This window comes from Agelaius phoeniceus, chromosome 1 (genome assembly GCF_051311805.1).
Source record: "Agelaius phoeniceus isolate bAgePho1 chromosome 1, bAgePho1.hap1, whole genome shotgun sequence".
In the NCBI taxonomy this organism is placed as follows: domain Eukaryota; kingdom Metazoa; phylum Chordata; class Aves; order Passeriformes; family Icteridae; genus Agelaius; species Agelaius phoeniceus.
Genome location: NC_135265.1, coordinates 151,207,094 through 151,226,337, shown reverse-complemented (window position 1 = coordinate 151,226,337; position 19,244 = coordinate 151,207,094). Strand labels below are relative to the sequence as shown.

Genomic DNA, 19,244 nt, shown 5'->3' with positions numbered 1-19,244 from the left:
TGTTAGACTAATTCCAAAGATTTATCTGAGCAAGATGTTGCTGTTCCTGTTTATCCTTCAAATCAGCACCCACTCTCCAAGCTGTAGTTGGTGTGCCTTTTAGAATTTTTAGGAGACACTCAGTCCTGAATTGAAGCTGTAGCTGTTATTTACACTCAGTCTGTGGAGTCCCTTTTATATTCCTCCCTCTGAAGATAGCTTACACTAACTGCACGTGTATTTTGGTGTCTCTTTAAACAATAAAGGCACAAAGCCAAATTTATCTTGTTGGCAGTTCAGGTTTCTACTTCTTTCTCTGGATTTCCCCCTTGGCTTGAGATTTCAGGATCTATCCAGGGTAATAGAATGAGGAAAAGAGATTGCTTGTTTTCTGAGTGCACTTTGCAGAGAGGATCCCATCCCTTTCTGAGGATATTAGATGTCTAGTAGGATAACCTGCCAGGTCAGCTGTTACACTTCAGTATCAAACTACTTTGTGCACTTCAGTTCTGGTGTTTCCTTCATTGTTTTGCTCTTCACATATGCTGCTTTCAGTGCCTGCACACATTAAAGCAGCTCTGCCTACTTAGAGAAATACCTGTGATATTATCTGACCACAAATTCATTCTGCCTCTGAGAATGATCTGGAAAGGCACTACAGCTGGTATGCAATTAGCCTTGCATAAAGAAACAACCACTAGATTAGCTTTGTTTTCTAAACAATCAATCGTGCTCTCACTGCCCTGTTCTCTATGTCAGCAGCCCTGTATCTGCAGAATGACTCAAGTGCTATCACTTTGAATCTTACAGCTAAATTAACATTGGCTATGACTTGTTGATTTTAAATAACAATGCAGAGAAATCTCCTCTTCCTAGAAGAAGCCTGCCTAGTCCAGTAGACACTATTGCAACAATGTTTTTGTTCTTATGGATATTCAAGAAAAGCAGCTTTAGCATGTGAAAGATTAATTCACTGAAGATGTTTTAGGTAATCCATCTGTGTTATCTGATAGTAACCTCCAACAAAATGCTTTCGGGAGGCTAGATGCCTTTCAAACAGCATTTGCTTGTTGTTTTGGGTGGGTTGGTTTTGGTTTTGTTTGGCAGGAGGTGGGAATAATAGCTCACAAGGGGAACCAATGTTCAAGGTATTTAAATGTCCATTAGCATCTCTCCTGCCTTTATAACCTGCTTGTGGTAGTCCCAGCTGCCTTGTAACAAATAGTTATAGAGCAGCTGCTGAAACCATTGATTCCTCTTAACCACTCTGCCTTGGAAACTTGCCTCTGTGGGGACTTGGAGAGATGCAAGACCCATGATCTGGATGAAATGAGGATGCTTAGAGTCCCATGGATGAGATCTGCCACCATCTCACAGTGCAGCTTTGTCCCTTGGGTTATATGTTGAGTTTCCCTTGGAGGATGGCAGCTGTCTGTTTTGCTGGAAGCATGCAGGAAAAGTTGTTGGGACTGACAGAGCATGACTGAATTGTCTGACTGTGACAGGGCTAAACCTAGACTGGGAGTTGGGTTTGCTTTCAAATATTTTCACCTGCAAGAATTTCTATAGTGATTGCACTGATGTGGCAGCAGGGTACAAACACTTCTGTGGTGCAGGAGTGCTGCAGGTCTCATTCCAGAGTGTCCAGATGTCTGCCTGTTGAAGTGGCATTGGAGGCTGGAGCTTGTGCATCCTCTAAGAGGAGAACAGCTGACAGTCATTCCCAAATTAGGTAAAAATGCCAAATTCTGGCAAGCCTTTGCCAAGTATTTCATAGTTCTCCAGAGTCACAAATGCAAGAGGTTTGTGTCCTCTAAATATTGCCCTGCTAGCTGGTCTTCATGTATCAAGTCCAGCTGCCAAGCACTTGTAACCTCTTATTATTTTAGTGTACATGTCAGTAAATATCTTATCCTGACAGTTCTAACAGGGTTAGAGCTTGGCAAAACACATTCTAAAATAGAATTTGTTCATCGTCCAAAACCAAAATGTCCTGATCAAGCTGCTCTTAAATGTGACCATCAGCTTTCTATGGGGCTGCTTATAAACCAGCTATCTAAAGCATTTTATTTGCACTAAAATGAATGGTTTGTAACTTGGCCTAAATACAGTCTGTTTATTATCTGTATTTCTGTCTCCTATAAGGCGTAACTCTTATGTGGTGTGGGTTCCCTACTTTGTTAAAAGTACTGGTTGTGGAAGTTCTTACTGTATTGATCCTAAATGCTGTAAATAAGGTCTGAAATCAGTGCTGATTTATCCATATTATTGACCAAACAGTAATTCTCTGATTTTAAGGTTTATTAATTATTGGGGTTAAGAGGGAATTCTTAATTTTGTCTTGTTTTGTAATCTTACACCTTACTTAAAATACACAGGCTGTGCATCACTGCTAGGTCAGTTCAAATGTTTATTTAAATAATTGAGAAACTAAATCAAATAGCTCCACTTCATGGCAGTGTACATAAACACGTCTGTCATGCTGGTATTTGGGACAGCCTCAAAAACTGGAGCAGGGATCTGCTCAAGTGCTCCAGCAATACTTTTTATGGAGTGTGCTTTCTCAACGTTTGTTTGTAATTATTTGTGCGGCTAAAGGGAGGCGCTGGAGATGTTTACCGAAGGTGCTGCACCCTAAACCTGCAGTTTCCTCTGTTAGCTCCACCTCGTTCATCGCAGGTGTGGGGCCAGAGGGGTGGAAAGCAGCTCTTTTACCACACCCTTTGCAGCAGATTTAGGAGGAGGTGGTATTCTTTCGGTGCCAGGAAGTAAGAAAGAAATAAATGTTATCTCTAAACACCTTTTATTCCTTTCTTTCAGTACTGAAGTGATGAGTTCTATTTAATACTTCATCAGGGGATGTTTGAGTATTTTCCTTGGCTCAGATGGAGGGAAGCTCGGCAAAGCTTGCGTGGGGAAGGGAAGGAATCTCTCTCCCTTGTGCTGACAGGAGACAATTTCCAGCAATCCTGATGAGTCGGTGTGGGCTCAAGCTGCAGGTTAGGCTGTAAATGTTGGTTTCTTTATCAGGCAATCACGGTGATGAGGTTCCCCTTTGATCTGTGAGTCCACTCAAACAAGGCAAAATGAGAGCACTTAGTGCAAGATGATATAACCAGTTATATATACTTGTTTACAAACCCTTTGGAGAATCTGAAATGTGAGAAACCCTCTTCTGAGATGTTTTGGTTTTTCTCTGAGGGAGTAATTATTTCCTCAGAGTTAGTAAAATCTGGTCAAAACCTGACTTCTCCCTCTTTGTTGGAGGGTGAACAAAATTCTAGGAATGTTTTCAAAAGCTTCCTTTAACAGAGTTTTCTGAGATTGAATGATGGTAATGCGTTTAGGGACTGGTAATTGAAGATAATTCCAATGAATTAGACTTTGCAGACATTAATGATATGCTAGAGGAAGTCGGCTTATGAAGATCTATGCTGTGCTCTTTTTTTGTCTTGATCTATTGAATAGCTTCTGTAATTGTCTAATACATATTCTGTCAGTATTTGGGTTTCTTAAGTATTTGCAGCCTAAAGAAACCAGCCTGTGAATTTTCAGGCAGTGAATATGATTAGTTTAAATGCCAGTATGTGAAAATAATGTGCTTTTCACAGTAGTATCTGCAAGGGATGTCTAACTTTGCAGATACAGTCTACGTAATCAGTCCTGGCTTGACTTTTTTTATGGATGAATATTCATGCAAAAACTCTAGTCTCAACCTATTACAGATAGTATTTCTTATTCTGGAAAACCATCAAAGGTTGCTCTGGTGTATTCCATTTTCCCCACTGCAGTTGGGAGGACAGCCTTGGTGAAAGAACTTGCTAAACAAATGCTACTGGCAACAATGTCCCAGTAGGATTATTCTTGCACCACCAGCCCAGCTGGGTTAGACATTGCCCTTCCTTCTGCAGGAAGGTGGGATTGGTTATGTATTAAGAAGTTTGCTGATGATAGCCTTAATTTTGTTTTCCTCTGTTGTTCTACTTCACAGAGACAGAGGGAACAAATCTGTTTAATTCTGATGGGAGATAACATTTGGGGTCAACATGGTTTAAAAACTTGAGGATCTTTTAATAGGACATTCCAAGCTGGACCATAGCTTTAGCTCAGGCCAGAGTGAAGTTTGTGCCTATCTGACCAAATCAGTGAGTTTTCTTAGTGGCTTGCAGCAGTGTCAGCCCATAACACCATGTTTGCACACTGGCCTGAGTGATCTCTGTCCCCATGAGGTTTTGAGTTCTGTGCCTTTGTGGAGACTTGGTTGTTGGGTTTTGGTTTTGAAAGCTGTTAGTGCTTGCTGTCTTGCCCTTTACCTAATTTTGGGTGTAGAACCTGCTAACTGGACATGCAGCTATCACAAATCAAGCATGCCTATGTGTTTGCTGTGCTGTGACACTGCTTCTTAGTGCTTGTTTTCTTCCCAGCATCCCTGGTCTCAGCTGTTACGTTTTCCATTAGCTCTGAAGGCTTCTCTACTGCTATTTATGCATGTACTCCCTTAGCTGTTTACTTGTTTAATGTATCTGTATTAATAAACATGAAGGTAATGTGAGTATATATGACTTTTTTATGTATCAGTAAATCAAAATACAAGTTAAATCAGATAATGCCACCTCTCCAGTTTAACAAAATGAAGTATTTCCTACTAAAAACAGCAGCAGCCGTGATTTAACAATGTAATCTGATCTAATATTAGTAACAGGCTGTGCCTTTAGGGAGCAGTATAATATCCAATCCACTGAATAAAGTCTCACATTAAATTCTGGATCCCTCTTAAAAAGATGGCTTCCCAGAATTGTTTCAGTAATTGCATAAAGACCCATGATTTCCTACTTATTTTTCCCAGTAATGAATGGAGAAATTATGTTGGCCCCAAAATACAAATAATGATGAAATAGTGCTGTCTTACAAAGCTGTTTTCCCTGATGCCACAAGCATCTTCACCTCTCCACCTTACCTCTTGAGCTTTCTATTCCTCCTCATGTGTCCAGGCAGGAAGATTCCAGCCAGGGAGTTTGTCATGCCCAGATTGCCATCTGTGACTGCATCACCACTTCTTCCAGCAGGAGCCAAAATCTTACTCTTGGTTATTTTCTGAGTAAGCTGTGAGGGGGTGGAAAGAGGGGGTTCTAGTCAAGGCCATGCTTTATGGAAAGAAGGAAGCAGGAAAACCTATGGAAGATTTAACTTAGGCAGGGCTGGAGTTTGTAAGCCTGTCAGGGTGTAATAATTTCTGGAATTTTGTATACATACCAAGGAGAGGGTGCAACAAGTCTTCATTAACCCTTCCAAAATCAAGCTGTTCACACCCTTCCTTTTATGTTTTGCATTGTGGTTTGGATATTTATTTGTTGGGGGAGTAGAGGATGTCAGATGTTCAGCGTTAAGAGTAGAAAAGCTGCCAGCATCATCTGCTTCTCTTAGATGAATTTGTATTAGAAACATCGTGTTTTGGCTTAAACAGCAAGGTTGTAAAAGACATCAACTGACTTAGAGTGTGTGAGGAGTCCTGAAGGCAGGCAAAAGTTTGTGTTGGAAGAAGTGGGAAAAATGCTGTTTCTCCATGTGAGGTGGATTGCTTCATATTGTTTTAATTCACAACGTGCTGCAGAATGACTTACCCCTGTCCAGACCTTGCTTCTGTGGCCTAAATTGTGTGGTAGCTTCAAAAGTAGGTCATGATGCAAAAGCACTGTGCTGTTTCCAGTGGCTCTTTTCTCTCTCTCTCTCTCTTTTTTTTTTTTTTTTTTTTTCTTCAAATCTCAGGTTTCAAGATGAACTTGCTAAGAATCTGACCTGCAGTTGGTATTAGTCATAGGGTTGTTTGGGCAAGATGTCCTTGTAGAAGAAGCTGGTTTATGCTGTTGTGTTTCAATGCCTTTGATTACCTAAATGATGAATTAGATGTTAGGACATGTCAAATGTGGTTCTTTATTGCACCCAGTTAGCCTTAACCTTTTTCCTTTGGCAGGGTTTTAGTGATTCACAACAGGCCAGTCCAGGATAATGTAAGACTGTTTTAAAGTGAGAGATTGACTTTCAGGAGCTGGAGGTAACATAGCTCATATATGGAAATATTGTTAAGTCATACATGATATAATTGATTTTTTGAAAAAGTATTTCTGAACAAGTGTAGTCTTCCCCCTCTGATAGGGTTAATACAGTTCTGTTTTTAGAAAGTAGTAGCTACAAAGCTTTTAATGTTTGCATTTAGCTGTCAGAAGTCTTAAAGAGAGTTGAAACAACTGCCTGCCTGTAATTGCTGCCCTTTTGAACCAAAGGCCTTATGACTCACCTATATAGAAAGTCACAGAGTTTGTCTACACTTTTATGATGGAACAACTTCATTAGATCACAGAAGGATACAGCCCTTCCTCTGAACTTCGAGTAGGGCGGTTGAGCACATTTATCCAGCTGGGCCAAGACTTCCAGGTATGTGTTCTAGATGCTTTTCTTCCTAGTGCAGTGACTGAACACTTCAGTATTGACATGGGCCAAAAAAACATCCCTTGTCACCAGTTCTGTTACTATAAACAGCAGCTAATTATTAGCAACAGAGCCACAAAACTGCCAGGGAGAAAATAGCTGCCTGTTGGCCAAGCAAGTGGTGTTCTGCCTTGCATCTGGCCAGTACAAGGAGAACACAGGAGAACTCTCCCAGCATGCCTGAGGATCCTTCTGCACAGCAGGTGTCTGGAGCTGAGCATATGAGTTTGCTTTTTGACCTTGTAGCTTCAGGGACCCACCAACAGCGCCTTTGTGAGCTGCAATTTCACCCTGGCTTTGGGTATTGCTGCCCAAAGGGACACTTCCCCCCCGTTACTGTGGTATTGATCCCTGCAGCCAACAGGATTTTAGAAAGGATTTCTTTAGCTGCTTGGACCTGGTTTTGTCAGCTTTGTTTTCAGCCTGGATCAGTTACAGTGTCTGGTTCACTGCTGTGCTGCTGGTGTGGCTGCGCAGGAAGCAGTGGGAGTAAGGAACAAGGGGCAAAGAAAAGGAAGAACAGAATGGTGCTCTTAGAGGAAGTACTGGTTTATACCAGCTTCAAGTGAATGAGAAACCTAGAGTGTAAGCCGTGGAATAAGCTGGTAATGTATTTTATGTGATATTTCTTTACAAAATCAGTTGCCTGATCTTACAGAGTAGTTTTTAATGTATTTTGAGAATGGACAAGGCTTTGTAAGCTGGTGCAGCCATGCTTGCAGAAGGGATTGAAGGTCAGTCTTCCCTTTAAGAACTTCTCTTTTACAGCAGCATTCTCTTTGTCTGTTGGTGTGGTGGAGCACAGAGCATTTGAACTCAAAACACCAGCAATTATGCTTGGACAAAATCCATTTTACTCTTGAAAAGGCACAAGCCCAAACGATGTGTCCTTTCAGAAGCCAGTCAGATGCCAAAGCAGAACCCATTGTCCACTTTGCATTGAATTGTGGAAGGAATAATAAGTAATGTTTGTCTGCAACATGGTGGTGGAAGTGCTCAGCCAAACATTTATTCAGCCTGAAGAAAAGACAGATAAACTCAGAATACCTTTCTTTCTAATGCTAATATTAAACTTAAACTTAAGTCAATCTAGATAACTCTTCAAGATATGGCCAGATTACTTGAAAACCTGAACATAAACCAACTTGGCAGAAAAGTATTTGACAAATAAATGGAATGACTGGGCACTTACAGGCTTGTCAATCTGACATGATTCACAGGTGAAATATTGTGGTTGCTAGCATGGATGTCTGTGGGATGCACTCATTGAAGCATTGGAGGAGGGTGAGTTATAAGGCTCTGCAGAGGAATGAAAATCCTCTCCTATTAGACTGGCAGCTTCTGCAGTCTTATACTTTTTTCCCAAGTAAATATTTGAACTTTCATGAGGAAGTTCACCTACTTGGGTTTTTTGTGGTTTGGGGCTTTTTGATGTGTTGAGCAGAATGGATCACTGACAGGTCCTAATGTGACAATGACAACTGTGACTAGACTTATTAAAGCCTATTTAAATTCTGTAATAACTGATTAATTGATCCTTAGCTATTTTCCCTTGTCAACCTTCACAGTAATAAACAATGAAAAGTCATTGTATGCAATGATGGCTCAAGGTGTTTCTTCATCCTTCCTCTCCATCAAGGTACCATCCTTTTACCATCAAGAAGGTAAAATTCATTTAAACTCTAGAATCTTAGAGTATTTCCAACATCATTAGAAAATAATTCCTATGAGTAAAACTGAGTGCAGCTCTTCATTATTTAAGACAGCTTTGGTCACTCTGTACCCTTGCATGTAAAAGAGAGTCATGATAACGGAAGGGGCAGATCTTGAAGGCAGGAGATAACTACATGAATGACTGGAAGTTAATGCAATAAACTTCAAAGAAGAGGATGAGATAAGGGATAGTTTATCTCTGTTCAATCCTCTCCTTTTTTCCTTAGATATTCAGTAGTGCTTGGGCAGAAGTATTTCCATCGTTTTCAGTTTGCTCATTCCAGTTTTTCATAGGCTGTGCTTATTTTTGTCGTTGTCTTGAGTTTTTATAATTAGTGCATACCACCTCTTCTGAGATTGTTTCCTACACCAGTAAATGCCTGAGGAAGTGCTCAATGGCTTTATAGGAAGAAAACCATCTGAAAGATTTGAAATCTTCTCATGGTATGCAGTTGGGCCTATTTAACTGTTTTCTACTTGCTGGCTTTTTTACAGCTCAGAAAAATACGTTTGTGATTACCTGAAATGTGCTGTGTACTCCACAGCTTACAGTCATATGCTTTGGCACTGGTTCAGAAATTCTAGTTACTTGTCAAACAGTGCATTCCAATTCCTTGTTAGCAAGAGAGATCTGGAAACAGGCATCAAAAATAGTTCAGTCTTAAACAATTTGGGCAGGATCACTGTTAACCTCATTTTATTTTGGTATTGATGGATGTGCTACCAGTCTGCTGGCCTCCAGATGGTGGCATCACAAGTGCAGGAACACTGTTTGTCAAACCCCCAAGTCCTGAACTTAAAAACACACTGAGATGTGTGATAGAAGTCATTTGCCTGAGGCATCATGTTGGATAATTATGCAGCATGAGCTCTTTGTGCATCCTAAGCATCATAGTGCTCCCTAGGGAAAAGAAAACCATGAAATTTTGTGGGCTACAGATATGACCTATATAACACTTGCTCTTCTTTGGCAAACCCTGAGGAAAGGCAGTGATTTTCCTTTGGTTCTTTGATGGTTCACAGACTCTGTCTGTGAAGAGTACCTATTTGAGGATTACTGATTTGTCAAGCCTGTAACATGTTTTGTGTTTGACACAGTCATATTATGCCTCAGTGGAAGGTAGGAAGTAAAAGTATAACAAAGATAAGATTGCAAGCAATTTGAGAAGCTTTATAAAATTTTGCTTACAGAGTAGGTTTTGGACTATATTACTCACCTGTTTTGTTGGAATATTAACTATTGCTTTATATGTTTTTGTCATTGCTAAAACATGGCCAAAGGTCAGAGTAAAATACGTGCAATTAAGCTGACAAAGAGCCAGTGTCATCAGTCCCCTCCTCCCATAAACACTCGGCAAGATCAGAAATATTTCTGTATCTAAAGTTCTCTTCCCACCCAACCTGTGTACAATGCCCAACAGGAATCTTTTCCCATGGATGAAATTCTTCATTTTTCTGCTTTATTTGTTGTTAGTTATGAAAATACCCTTGAAAACCAGCCATGAAAAACAATTAGTGCTGGATGCAGACATCAGAGAATTCTGTATTGGTATTTTAATCCAGCTTCTCTTCAGGTGCCATTTACTTTGGAGTTCTTTGCTGCATAAAAGCCTCTGTTATATTTACTTCCATCAGGTAAATGAATTTCTCTCCCTCTTTGAGAAGAAAGAATGCCAGTATTCAATCTTGCCAAATTCAAAATGAACTTGGAAAAAAAGAAGCAGAATATATATCAGTCTAAAATGAACATCAACACAACTGGGCAGGGCTTAGGAAAGAACTGAAGACCTTTCTGAGAGGCTCTTGTTATTCTCTGGCTCTTGTATTAGACCTGCACTTGGAGTCAGATGAAAGTGCTGCAGGAAGTCTAGCGTTATGCTTACCACAAAATTGACATAATGGAACAGTAATTCTCTGTTCTTTTAGATAAAACCTGTCCATTGTGCCTCTTCCTATTGCACTTGAACACTGTAACTGCTTTTTCTGGCATGTTTAAAATGTGCTGTTCTTATCTGTGTCAATTACAGCTTCAAAGTCTACCTCCATCTACCACCCATTATTCCTGGCTCTTAAATTATCTGATCACTCCCCATCATCTTCCACTTCAGAAATAACTTTTTCAGTCATCCCTTAAGAGCCTTGCTCAAATGGGCTAAATCTCAAATATCTGCTTTTGTCCTGCCTCTTTATCCTTTCCCAGAACAAATGCTCCTGGCTTGGTCATCCTCCTTGCCATGTGCAGGCTGCCCCAGTGCATCACAGAATATTCTGCAGTGGTGAACTGCCTTCCTCAGTGCCTCACCCTGGAACTGCATATGGAAGGAGGTGTTTAGGCAAAGGCAATTAAATCCTTCACAGGAGGGGAAATCAGGCATGAAAAAACAGTAGAAACTTTAAACCAGACTGTGCAGGAGAGTAATCCATGACCCTTAGTCTGTAATGCAACATAGATGTTCTGCTGAGGTTTGGATAATAAGGGCTCACATGTATACTTTCAAATTCTACTGAATGTCATGATGCCTGAGTCTGCCAGCAGTTAAACATTTTATGACTAGTCTGTAATTAAAATAATTGCTCCTACTCCAGAACATGTATTTTGTAGGCTTTACTCTCTCAGAACTCGTGTTATGTAAGGTGGATGTGTTTTTTTTAATACACAGAGTACTTTACATTTATTATAAACTACTTACATCTTAATTTCTGTTAATTCTGAGTGGGTAGAGAAATGCTTTCCAAGTCCTTTTTGTTCTGAGCTATTTAATGCTTATAGATAAAACCTTGAACTTAAAACTTGGTTTATACTCTAGTTCAGTAAGTTATTTTAACTTTGTCATGTAATTTAAAGGTTTGTCCAGATCAAAATAAAATTTTAGCATTAGTTTGTTGTTGAGGTGGTCAAATGTGAGAGTTCCAGTAATCTTGGGGAGCATGGAAGAAGACATGTACCAAAAAAGACGCTTTTGAATGGAAGAATAAAATATGTGCAATAAACAACTCTCAGGAGGGTGTCAGCAGGAGGGAGTGCTCAAGATGGTGTTCTCATGATGCACTTTTAGTAGAACAGTGTCTCAGTCCCACTGAAACAGAGCTGCTCTTGTGATTGAGCACCAACCATGGCATCTGTTTCCTAAGGCTCAGTTTTAGGCTCACCACTTAATGATCTGGTGTGTGCTCAGGCCCACAAAGAGTTTTTGTGGCCACAACTGAAGAGATGGGGAATTGCAGCATGGGGACTTCTACTGAGGCCAGCTTTGCTGCCAGAGCCAGCATTTCATGGAACCATATCCCTGAGGGGTTTGGTCCTGGGGTCACAGCTCAGTCACCCTGTGTGCAGAGATGTAAACATGCATCCTTCTAATACAAACTTGATGTAATCTGACTTTCTTATAAGAAGCTTTGTTTTCTTCTCCTAAGTGCTTAAACACATTTTGATTGGCATGGTGCAGTATTTGTACATCTGCTTAGATTTTGTCTATGGCACAAAGGAGGGGAAGGTACAGAAGAACCTTGTCTTACCTGTTTAGAATATATTTTAATAATTTTAATGTGGAAGATACTGTACCATTCTGCTTTCACAAACTTCAGCAGCCTCACAGGATGTGGGAGTAAGATGGTCTGGTCTTGTGTGCAGAAAGAAGATGAATTCATATGCTGTGTATATCTTCATTAAAGTTTAAATATTTAAATATCAATACTTAGTTATATGCATCATGGCTTATTTTGCTCATGCTTCCTTGAGAAATATCTTCAGTATAAAATGGTGTGATAGTTACTGCAAAGTAACTTGCAAGTTCCAAAAATCTAAATGGAGATATGTGTGTGACCATGGTAATTGATGAATCATCTTCCTGGCATAGAACTGAAATGCAACGTGCTTTAAATTTCCCAGAATTTTAGTCTTGTGCTCGGTGTTCTGAGGATCTTGGACAAGTACCCTGACATTCTTCTGTGGCTTTGTGTAGGACCACAAACCAGAGGAACTGGAGTACAGTAAAGCATCATTTAAATACAAGGCACAACTGCTTTTCAATGGAAAGTGCAGAGGTAGGAGGGAACGTGGAATAAAGGACCCTACTCTAGGCAAGGACAATGGAAAGCATGAAGCAGGAAATAGGTTATATGGTTAAGGGGGGGACACAATATCCTGAAAAAGCCTATTGAAATTTTTAAATGCTTGCTCTTTGTTGCAGATTAATCAGCCACTCGATGGGGATTAACAGTGGAGCACCTCTTTGTGTCGCCTTTCCACCTCTGTGTAGCACAAATAACAACTTCAGCACTTCTTCAATAATAATTATGAAACTGGTATTAACTGAATGGCAATTATGGATTTTTAACTCTAACTCACAGTAAACCAGCAAGCCATATGTTGAAATTCTTACCAAATAGCTTTTCATTCTTAATGTCTCGTATCTCTACAAGAAGTTGCAAGATACCTGTTTGTACAAGAGGAATATAAGCATTACTTGCCTGAGGAACAGAAGCTGAAAGAGAAGACACCCTAACTTGTTCGTGGAGTTATGGTAGAATTATTTATATAGATATAACAAATACATATATTTTTTATGGTAATGAAAATGGCTCCTCAGAATGCTGACTCGGAATCTATGCAAGTTCAAGATCTACCTGTGGCACAGCTTCAGAAACCAGAAACCAAGGAGAATGAAAGTAGGGAGGAGACCATTAGTGAAGGATCCATAGACCGGATACCAATACGCCTGTGGGTGATGCATGGTGCAGTAATGTTTGGCAGGGAATTTTGTTATGCCATGGAGACAGCTTTGGTAACACCTGTATTGTTACAAATTGGTAAGTAATTCTCATTTCTGTGAGTCAAAGCTTTCTGTATATTTTTGCTTTGATTGAAGCCAGGCAAAGAGGGGAGATGTGTCTGCCAGCTAAAGGTACACAAGGTAAAAAGAATTTTAGTTTTTTTCCTTAGTGCCTGTAGCACAGACTCAACTGTGTGATCATGTTTAAGTGGGAAGGATTCCTACATGCATTCATCTTCTGTCTAATATTGCTTCCCTCTGTAAAAAATGTAACCTGATTTAATTCTAAAATTCTCTACTACAAGGTAAGTGTCCTAGAAACTGGAAACAATGTTAGGCTATAAAGGATTGCAGTGAAGCATTTTTTTAACTTATGGCAAAATGCTTCAGGTTACAGTACTTTACAATAATTTCATGGTGAGTATTGTCATTAGGTTTCAAATAAACTGTTTACATTATTAAGAGTATCTGATATTGCCTTTATCAAATACAGAACGGGTCAATCATATATCAGAAAATATGACATGACACAGAATGGAAATGCCAGATTGAGTGGGGAGTAAACCAACCATGTGTGTGCACTGTATAATTGTCTATATATTTGTATATTATATGTTTGCTTTGGCTTACCTGTGCAGGTCTACCTTACAGCTGGCTCAGCTGTGGCCAAACAGAAACACTCAACCAACTAAATAATAATGTTCAATGAATACTATTTACAACATTGATTAAAAATTTCCAGGTTAGCATATTGAATTAATCACATGGGGGGTTTTTGTTTGTTTGACATGAGAAAAAGGCATTTTAGGTTCAACTTGTGAGCATGTGATGTACAAGTCTTTTCATGCAGTCTTGCTGCAGTTAAAAATGTGTTTTCATATTAAATTGCTAGTTGGTTTATTTTGAGTGAATGGAGTGAATAATCATTGCAGTTAGTGCCATGGGAGATGCTGAAGAGTTAAGCCTCTATGTTTTCCTGAAAATGTTAATTTTCAGAGCTCATCAGATGATCTTCATGGATCTGTTGTTTGCATAGTTAAAACAGATTCTAAAAAGCTCCAAAAAAAAGAGCTTTTCTGATCAACCTACTTGCTAAATAAAACACATGCAGCTTCATCTAGGAATGTTTGTAAAGTTCATACATTGTTCTGTGAGGTTTTACCTTTTGGATAAGTTGAGATTTAGAGACTTCAGTCCCTTTTACTGGCAGCATTGATTCAATAACTGTCTACCATAAACTCAAAAACTTTCATCCTCCTTTGCATGGAGAAGATCCCTGGTTTTGTAAGTGACCTGTACGTTTTTGTTTGCTTTGTTTGTGCTGGCATTTGGATGATTAAAATGTATGGCTGGCTAAGCTGACTTTACCTTACCATAGGGTAAGGTCAGACAGTGTAAATAAACCATCCTCCTAATTACTGATCCGTCTTCCAGTTTACATTTCTTTTGTGAGCTTTTCTAGCTGTTTCCTCCAGATAATTGAAAAATATCTCTTCCCTTCCTTCCCTAACTCCAGTGATCAAAATAACGTTGGGATTTGGGGGAAGGGAAGAAGAGGGCTCCCAGTTCTAGAAAAGCTGCAAATTGACAAAGAGATGTCAAAGTCTGTGGGGATGCAGCAATGATGTTCCAAGCCACAGAGATCAGAAATGGAGGTAGCAGTTACATATGTCAGTGCTTTGGGAGCTAATTGAAATCTTTCTGCTTGGCTTCTGTGCCATCAGCGTGCCTAAAAACAATGCTGGATTCACTGAAGGGTTAAGTTATTCACAGGTGACTTATCTGGCCTCTTTGTTAATTACCTCTTACATGGTTCTGTTTACCTTTATCAACCTCAACATCTGTCTGCCTCAGCATGAACTATATTTATTCCTCACTGGAGGGGGTTGCAATATAGCTGTCGAACTGATGTAATATTCCCTTTGCTTCTTGTTTTGGTAAAAGCAAAGATCAGTTTCTGTGAGATTAAATTGGTTTGAGAAACTATATTTGAGAATTGGCACCTGGGGAAGTGGGGTGACTCAACCAATTTTGCTTATAATACACTGAAGAACAAGAAGCCTTTTGGGTATCTGAAAAAAGATGACTCTTTACAGGCTGTGTTGAATTTTAACAATTAAACTTTACAGTGTGTGCTTGTGCTTTTCTGTACCTGAGAAAACTTTGATCACTGAAATAATCTGAGATTCTTATCAGATATTACCATGAAAATTTTAGCCACATTAGTATGGTGTTACACACTTTCTGCTTGCAAGTATTTGACTTTCTTTGCAGTTTGAGTACCCTGGATCAGAGGTATAGTTATGATTTGGCAGATGACCAACCTGTCCTACTTGTTCTGTAACCCACAAGATTTTATCAGCTGAAGGAGATGGTCACTCGGATGGTCCCTTTCCAGTTTAGTGGTGGTTGAACTCATTGTGTTTAAGTTTCCTGAAGTTCTGAAATTTTAACAAGATAACTTGAAAGCATCAGTGAAAACTGCTTGACTCAATGCATACTGTGAATTGGAAAGGTGCTGAAGCACCCAAGTTACTGCACCCCTCTGAAAGAAACTCTAATTTCTGACTTTAATCATTGTCTTTATTGCTACAATTCATGTTCCATTGCTGTGTCAGAAATGCAGCTACAAATCTATAACAGCCTTGTAGTCATAACTGGGCTTTAGTAGCCTGGCAACAAGTGCAAGCCAAATATATATTACATGTTCTTTTTAATTACAGCTTGCTCTCTGGTTTCTTAGTATTTGCAGCTTAAGAATTCAAAATGAAGCAGTGAACTTGTTGAGAATTCAAACAATGTAAAAAAATGCCAAATATGAGCATTCTAGTCAGAGTCCAGATGAAATTATATTAGTTGACACTTGCAGAAATTATAACCTCTAAAAATCTCCATTAACCTTTTTGGGACCTGTTCAGTAAGCAATTTCTACCACCCAATGTTAAATTTTACTAGAAAATAAGCTTTCAGCACCCTCAGAACTTAAGTTTTACTTGTTCATGAGTCCAAGGATTGTGAGAAACTGAGTGATTCATGTTTTGCTTGACTATTAACACTGCTGTTTGCTTCCCCTGCACAGAAACTACAAATTCCATAGGAGCAGGATGAGGCCTTTGTCTTCTGAAACATCTGGTATTTAATGCTGCTTATCTGTGAGAGGGAATTAAAATCCCTGCTATTGTTTATAAATGACAGTGTATTTTCTTCCATCATTAAACTTGGCTTCTAAGGATTAAGTCTCTAAAATCATCCCAGTTCATAAGTTCATGGAAGATTTGGATACATGATAAATTTATTTTGCACGGGATTTGCATGAATAAAAGTAAAAGGAGGAGAAAGCAAAGACTGGTGTGATGTAAACTTGGAGAAACTGCTTTTTGAAGAGACTTGTTCAGTGAAATCACAATACATTATTCTGTTAAAAACACTCTAAACCATTAATAAATACATAAGTTGGTAATTTCAGATTATTTCTACTTTAATTCAAACAAAATTTTTGTTTTAATACAAGATGTAAATCCATTTTAGTTCTTCTGAAAGGTGGGATGCCTGTACCTTTTTCATTAGGACCATGGAAGGAAAAAAAAAAATCTGTATTTTGTGACTTGGGGTGGCTGCTGCTTTCAGCATGAAAAACTCACTGTCTCAGTAATGAGTAGTGGTAGCTGTAAACATGAATTTCACATTTTATATTTAATATGATAAAAGCTTTGTCAAGCCTTTACTGTTGCTTCAAAGGCTCTTTCAATGCTATTGAGATTTTTATGAATAGTTAATAGACCCAGAAGTGACTGTCAGCACCAGAGCTGTTCCTCTTTCCCCTGCATCAATTAAATATATTACACTGGTGCTCTTTAAAAGTATCTATGTACATTTACATAGTTTCATAAGGAAACATAAGGAAAATGAGTTTACATGTGCTGCTTACCTTTATAATGTCACATAAATTAAGGGATGTTTGTCTGGTATGCTGCAGGAATAGCTGGGTTTTTTATGCATTTCATATCTGAGTGCCTCTCTGTGATGGCATCACTTTGTTTTACTGTGAGAGTTAATGGGTTCTTCTAGTAAACATTGGCTAGTCTACCATTAAATATTGAAGTTGGTCATTTTTAGCTTAACCCTGATCATCAGTGTTGTTTTTAGGCCACAACATTGAAAAACAGAATTTCTGGAAATTGTATATGTCACTGCTAATTATTAGATTTTATTAAAAAGAAAGGCTGAGCTACAGAGAGCAGAATATCATAGATTACTTTTGTTTGGAAATTATTTCTCTCATTAGATTCTTTCAAATCAGCAAAATGCTGTAGTTGCTCTAGTTTCATATACATAGGAAAGCTGTTCAGGGGTTTGGGCTGTTATTTTACAGCTAAAGCAGTTATATATAATATCTCATTAAAAAAGAAATTGTCTAACATTCAAAATTCATCCAGCCTAAAGCTTAGCAGACTGTGCATAAAGGGTCCTGAAATCTAGTTCATGTGAAATTGCCAGTGTGGAAAAAGTGTGTTAAGCAATAATCCAAACTGCTGATTTTGAGAAATCTCTGTGGTAGCTGAGAACTCATTATGCAGAAGAGATTCAATAGTCCAGAGTGAATTCTTTTAGTTTGCTGTAGTGACTCTCTCCATTGAAATGTAGTGTTGATACCTGCCTGAGAAGAATGCTTGTAGGTAAAGGGAGATTATGGAAATGTATTTAGAAACCAAGCATGAGATGTTACAGCTGAATTGGCTTCTAGGTCTGTTTCTTCAAAGGAATTAAGGTATCAATTGCTGACTCAATTCCTGTGGAAGCAGATAGCCTTCCTAAGGCTAAGCCTGAGATCAAAGGAAATCTAAAAACCTGAAACATTTCTTGGGGAAGAAGGGAGCAAAGGGTTGCATGGGCTGTTAGAGGCTGCCTGTAATTTGAATGAAAAAGAGCTGAGTGGCTGGAAAGCCTCTTGCAGATGGAGGAAGCTCTTCAACACAAAGCAGCACCGAGTCTATTTCAGCTCAGCTCCAGTAGTTGAGTTTATTCCTCATCTCTGCCAGAGGTTACATTAAGGTTATGTATTTTTAACTGCCTTTCTGCAAAGCTTCATCTTCCATTTCAGCTGTGTCCTACCTTACCTTGTCTTACCAGGAAGAAACTGATTTGCTATAACCTGGCCTTTTACTCCCAAAGTTAAATTCCTGTTCAATCCAGCTGCATCCGTGCTCCCAGACATGGCTACATTTGATGCTGAGAGTGAATTGCAGGATCTCGATTTCTCTTTGCAAGAATTAATGTCTTGAGAGCTGACCTGTCCCAAGAGAGGGCTGTAACACAGCTAACCTGAGGGCAAGAATTGAATATACAGTGGATCCAGAAAACCTGGAATAATAAACAATTAAATCCTTTTTTCAGCCTTGTTAGCTTTAGTTAGTCTGTAAGATCCTGTAAAGTTTGTATTCACATCTCATGTGGTGGAATGTATAAGACTACAAATACTGTGCCTGAGGCACATGTTAATTGCTCTATAAAACCTCCCCACCCATCTTTTTTTACTTATTGACTAATTTTATGTTCACTAAGGGGTTGTGTAAGACTAATTTTACTGTACTTCTTTTTAAACTAACAAGCAAGCAGGCTTTCATATCATGTATCACTCTTACATAAAATATCTTTTGACCTCGAAGCAATAGCAGCACAGATTTTGAACACAGATAGCCTTAGTGGAAGGTTGGGTTGAAGATATTTTTAAAGCCCTTTTAAAAGAAAGATGCTATGGAACTGTTAAGATTTTTAATCCTGGGGCAGTTAGGAGCATGTGCTTTATTTCCATATGAAGGCAAATGCCATGCAGTTTGGCAGTTGTGCAAGAGCTGTTCTTTACAGCATTTTTTATATCAATGTTCTGTTTTCTTTAAGTAACACTGAATCTGGCATTCAGAGGCACCACTGATAACACATGGCAGATTTTCAGCTGGGTAATGTGAGGATTCCTGCTGGCTCTAGGGTCCTACAGACTGTGAGTTTGGATGAAAAGCCTTTCTAGGAGAGAGAAGTTAAGTGCAAATGGCTTCAGAGGCTTCTCCCTAGCATGGAATATGTTTCCTATTGCTACTTACCAGTAGATAACTTTTTGTTCCCTTTTTTTTGGCTGAATAAGGCTCACTGGAGAAGCTACTTCTAAAATAAGGTTCATATTTATTATGGTGCTGCTTTTTCCCATTCTAAATCTTTAACAGAATTCCTTGAGCTTTTAATTGTGTGCTGTGGGAATGTTAATGTGGTTTGGGTTTTCTCCCCCCTAGCATAAAGAGT

At 39.0% G+C, this 19,244-nt stretch overlaps 1 protein-coding gene across 4 annotated transcripts in view; it reads left to right on the top strand.

Moving 5' to 3' along the window:
• The window catches only part of SLC45A4 (solute carrier family 45 member 4), an 84,942-nt gene that overhangs the window by 35,953 nt on the left and 29,745 nt on the right, over positions 1-19,244 (top strand). For all 4 annotated transcript variants that reach the window (XM_077189466.1, XM_077189462.1, XM_077189448.1 and 1 more), the window contains one exon: positions 12,369-12,987. In XM_077189466.1, coding sequence (XP_077045581.1) covers positions 12,744-12,987 — 244 coding nt within the window. In that variant the 5' untranslated portion in view covers positions 12,369-12,743. The remainder of the gene's footprint in view (positions 1-12,368; positions 12,988-19,244) is intronic.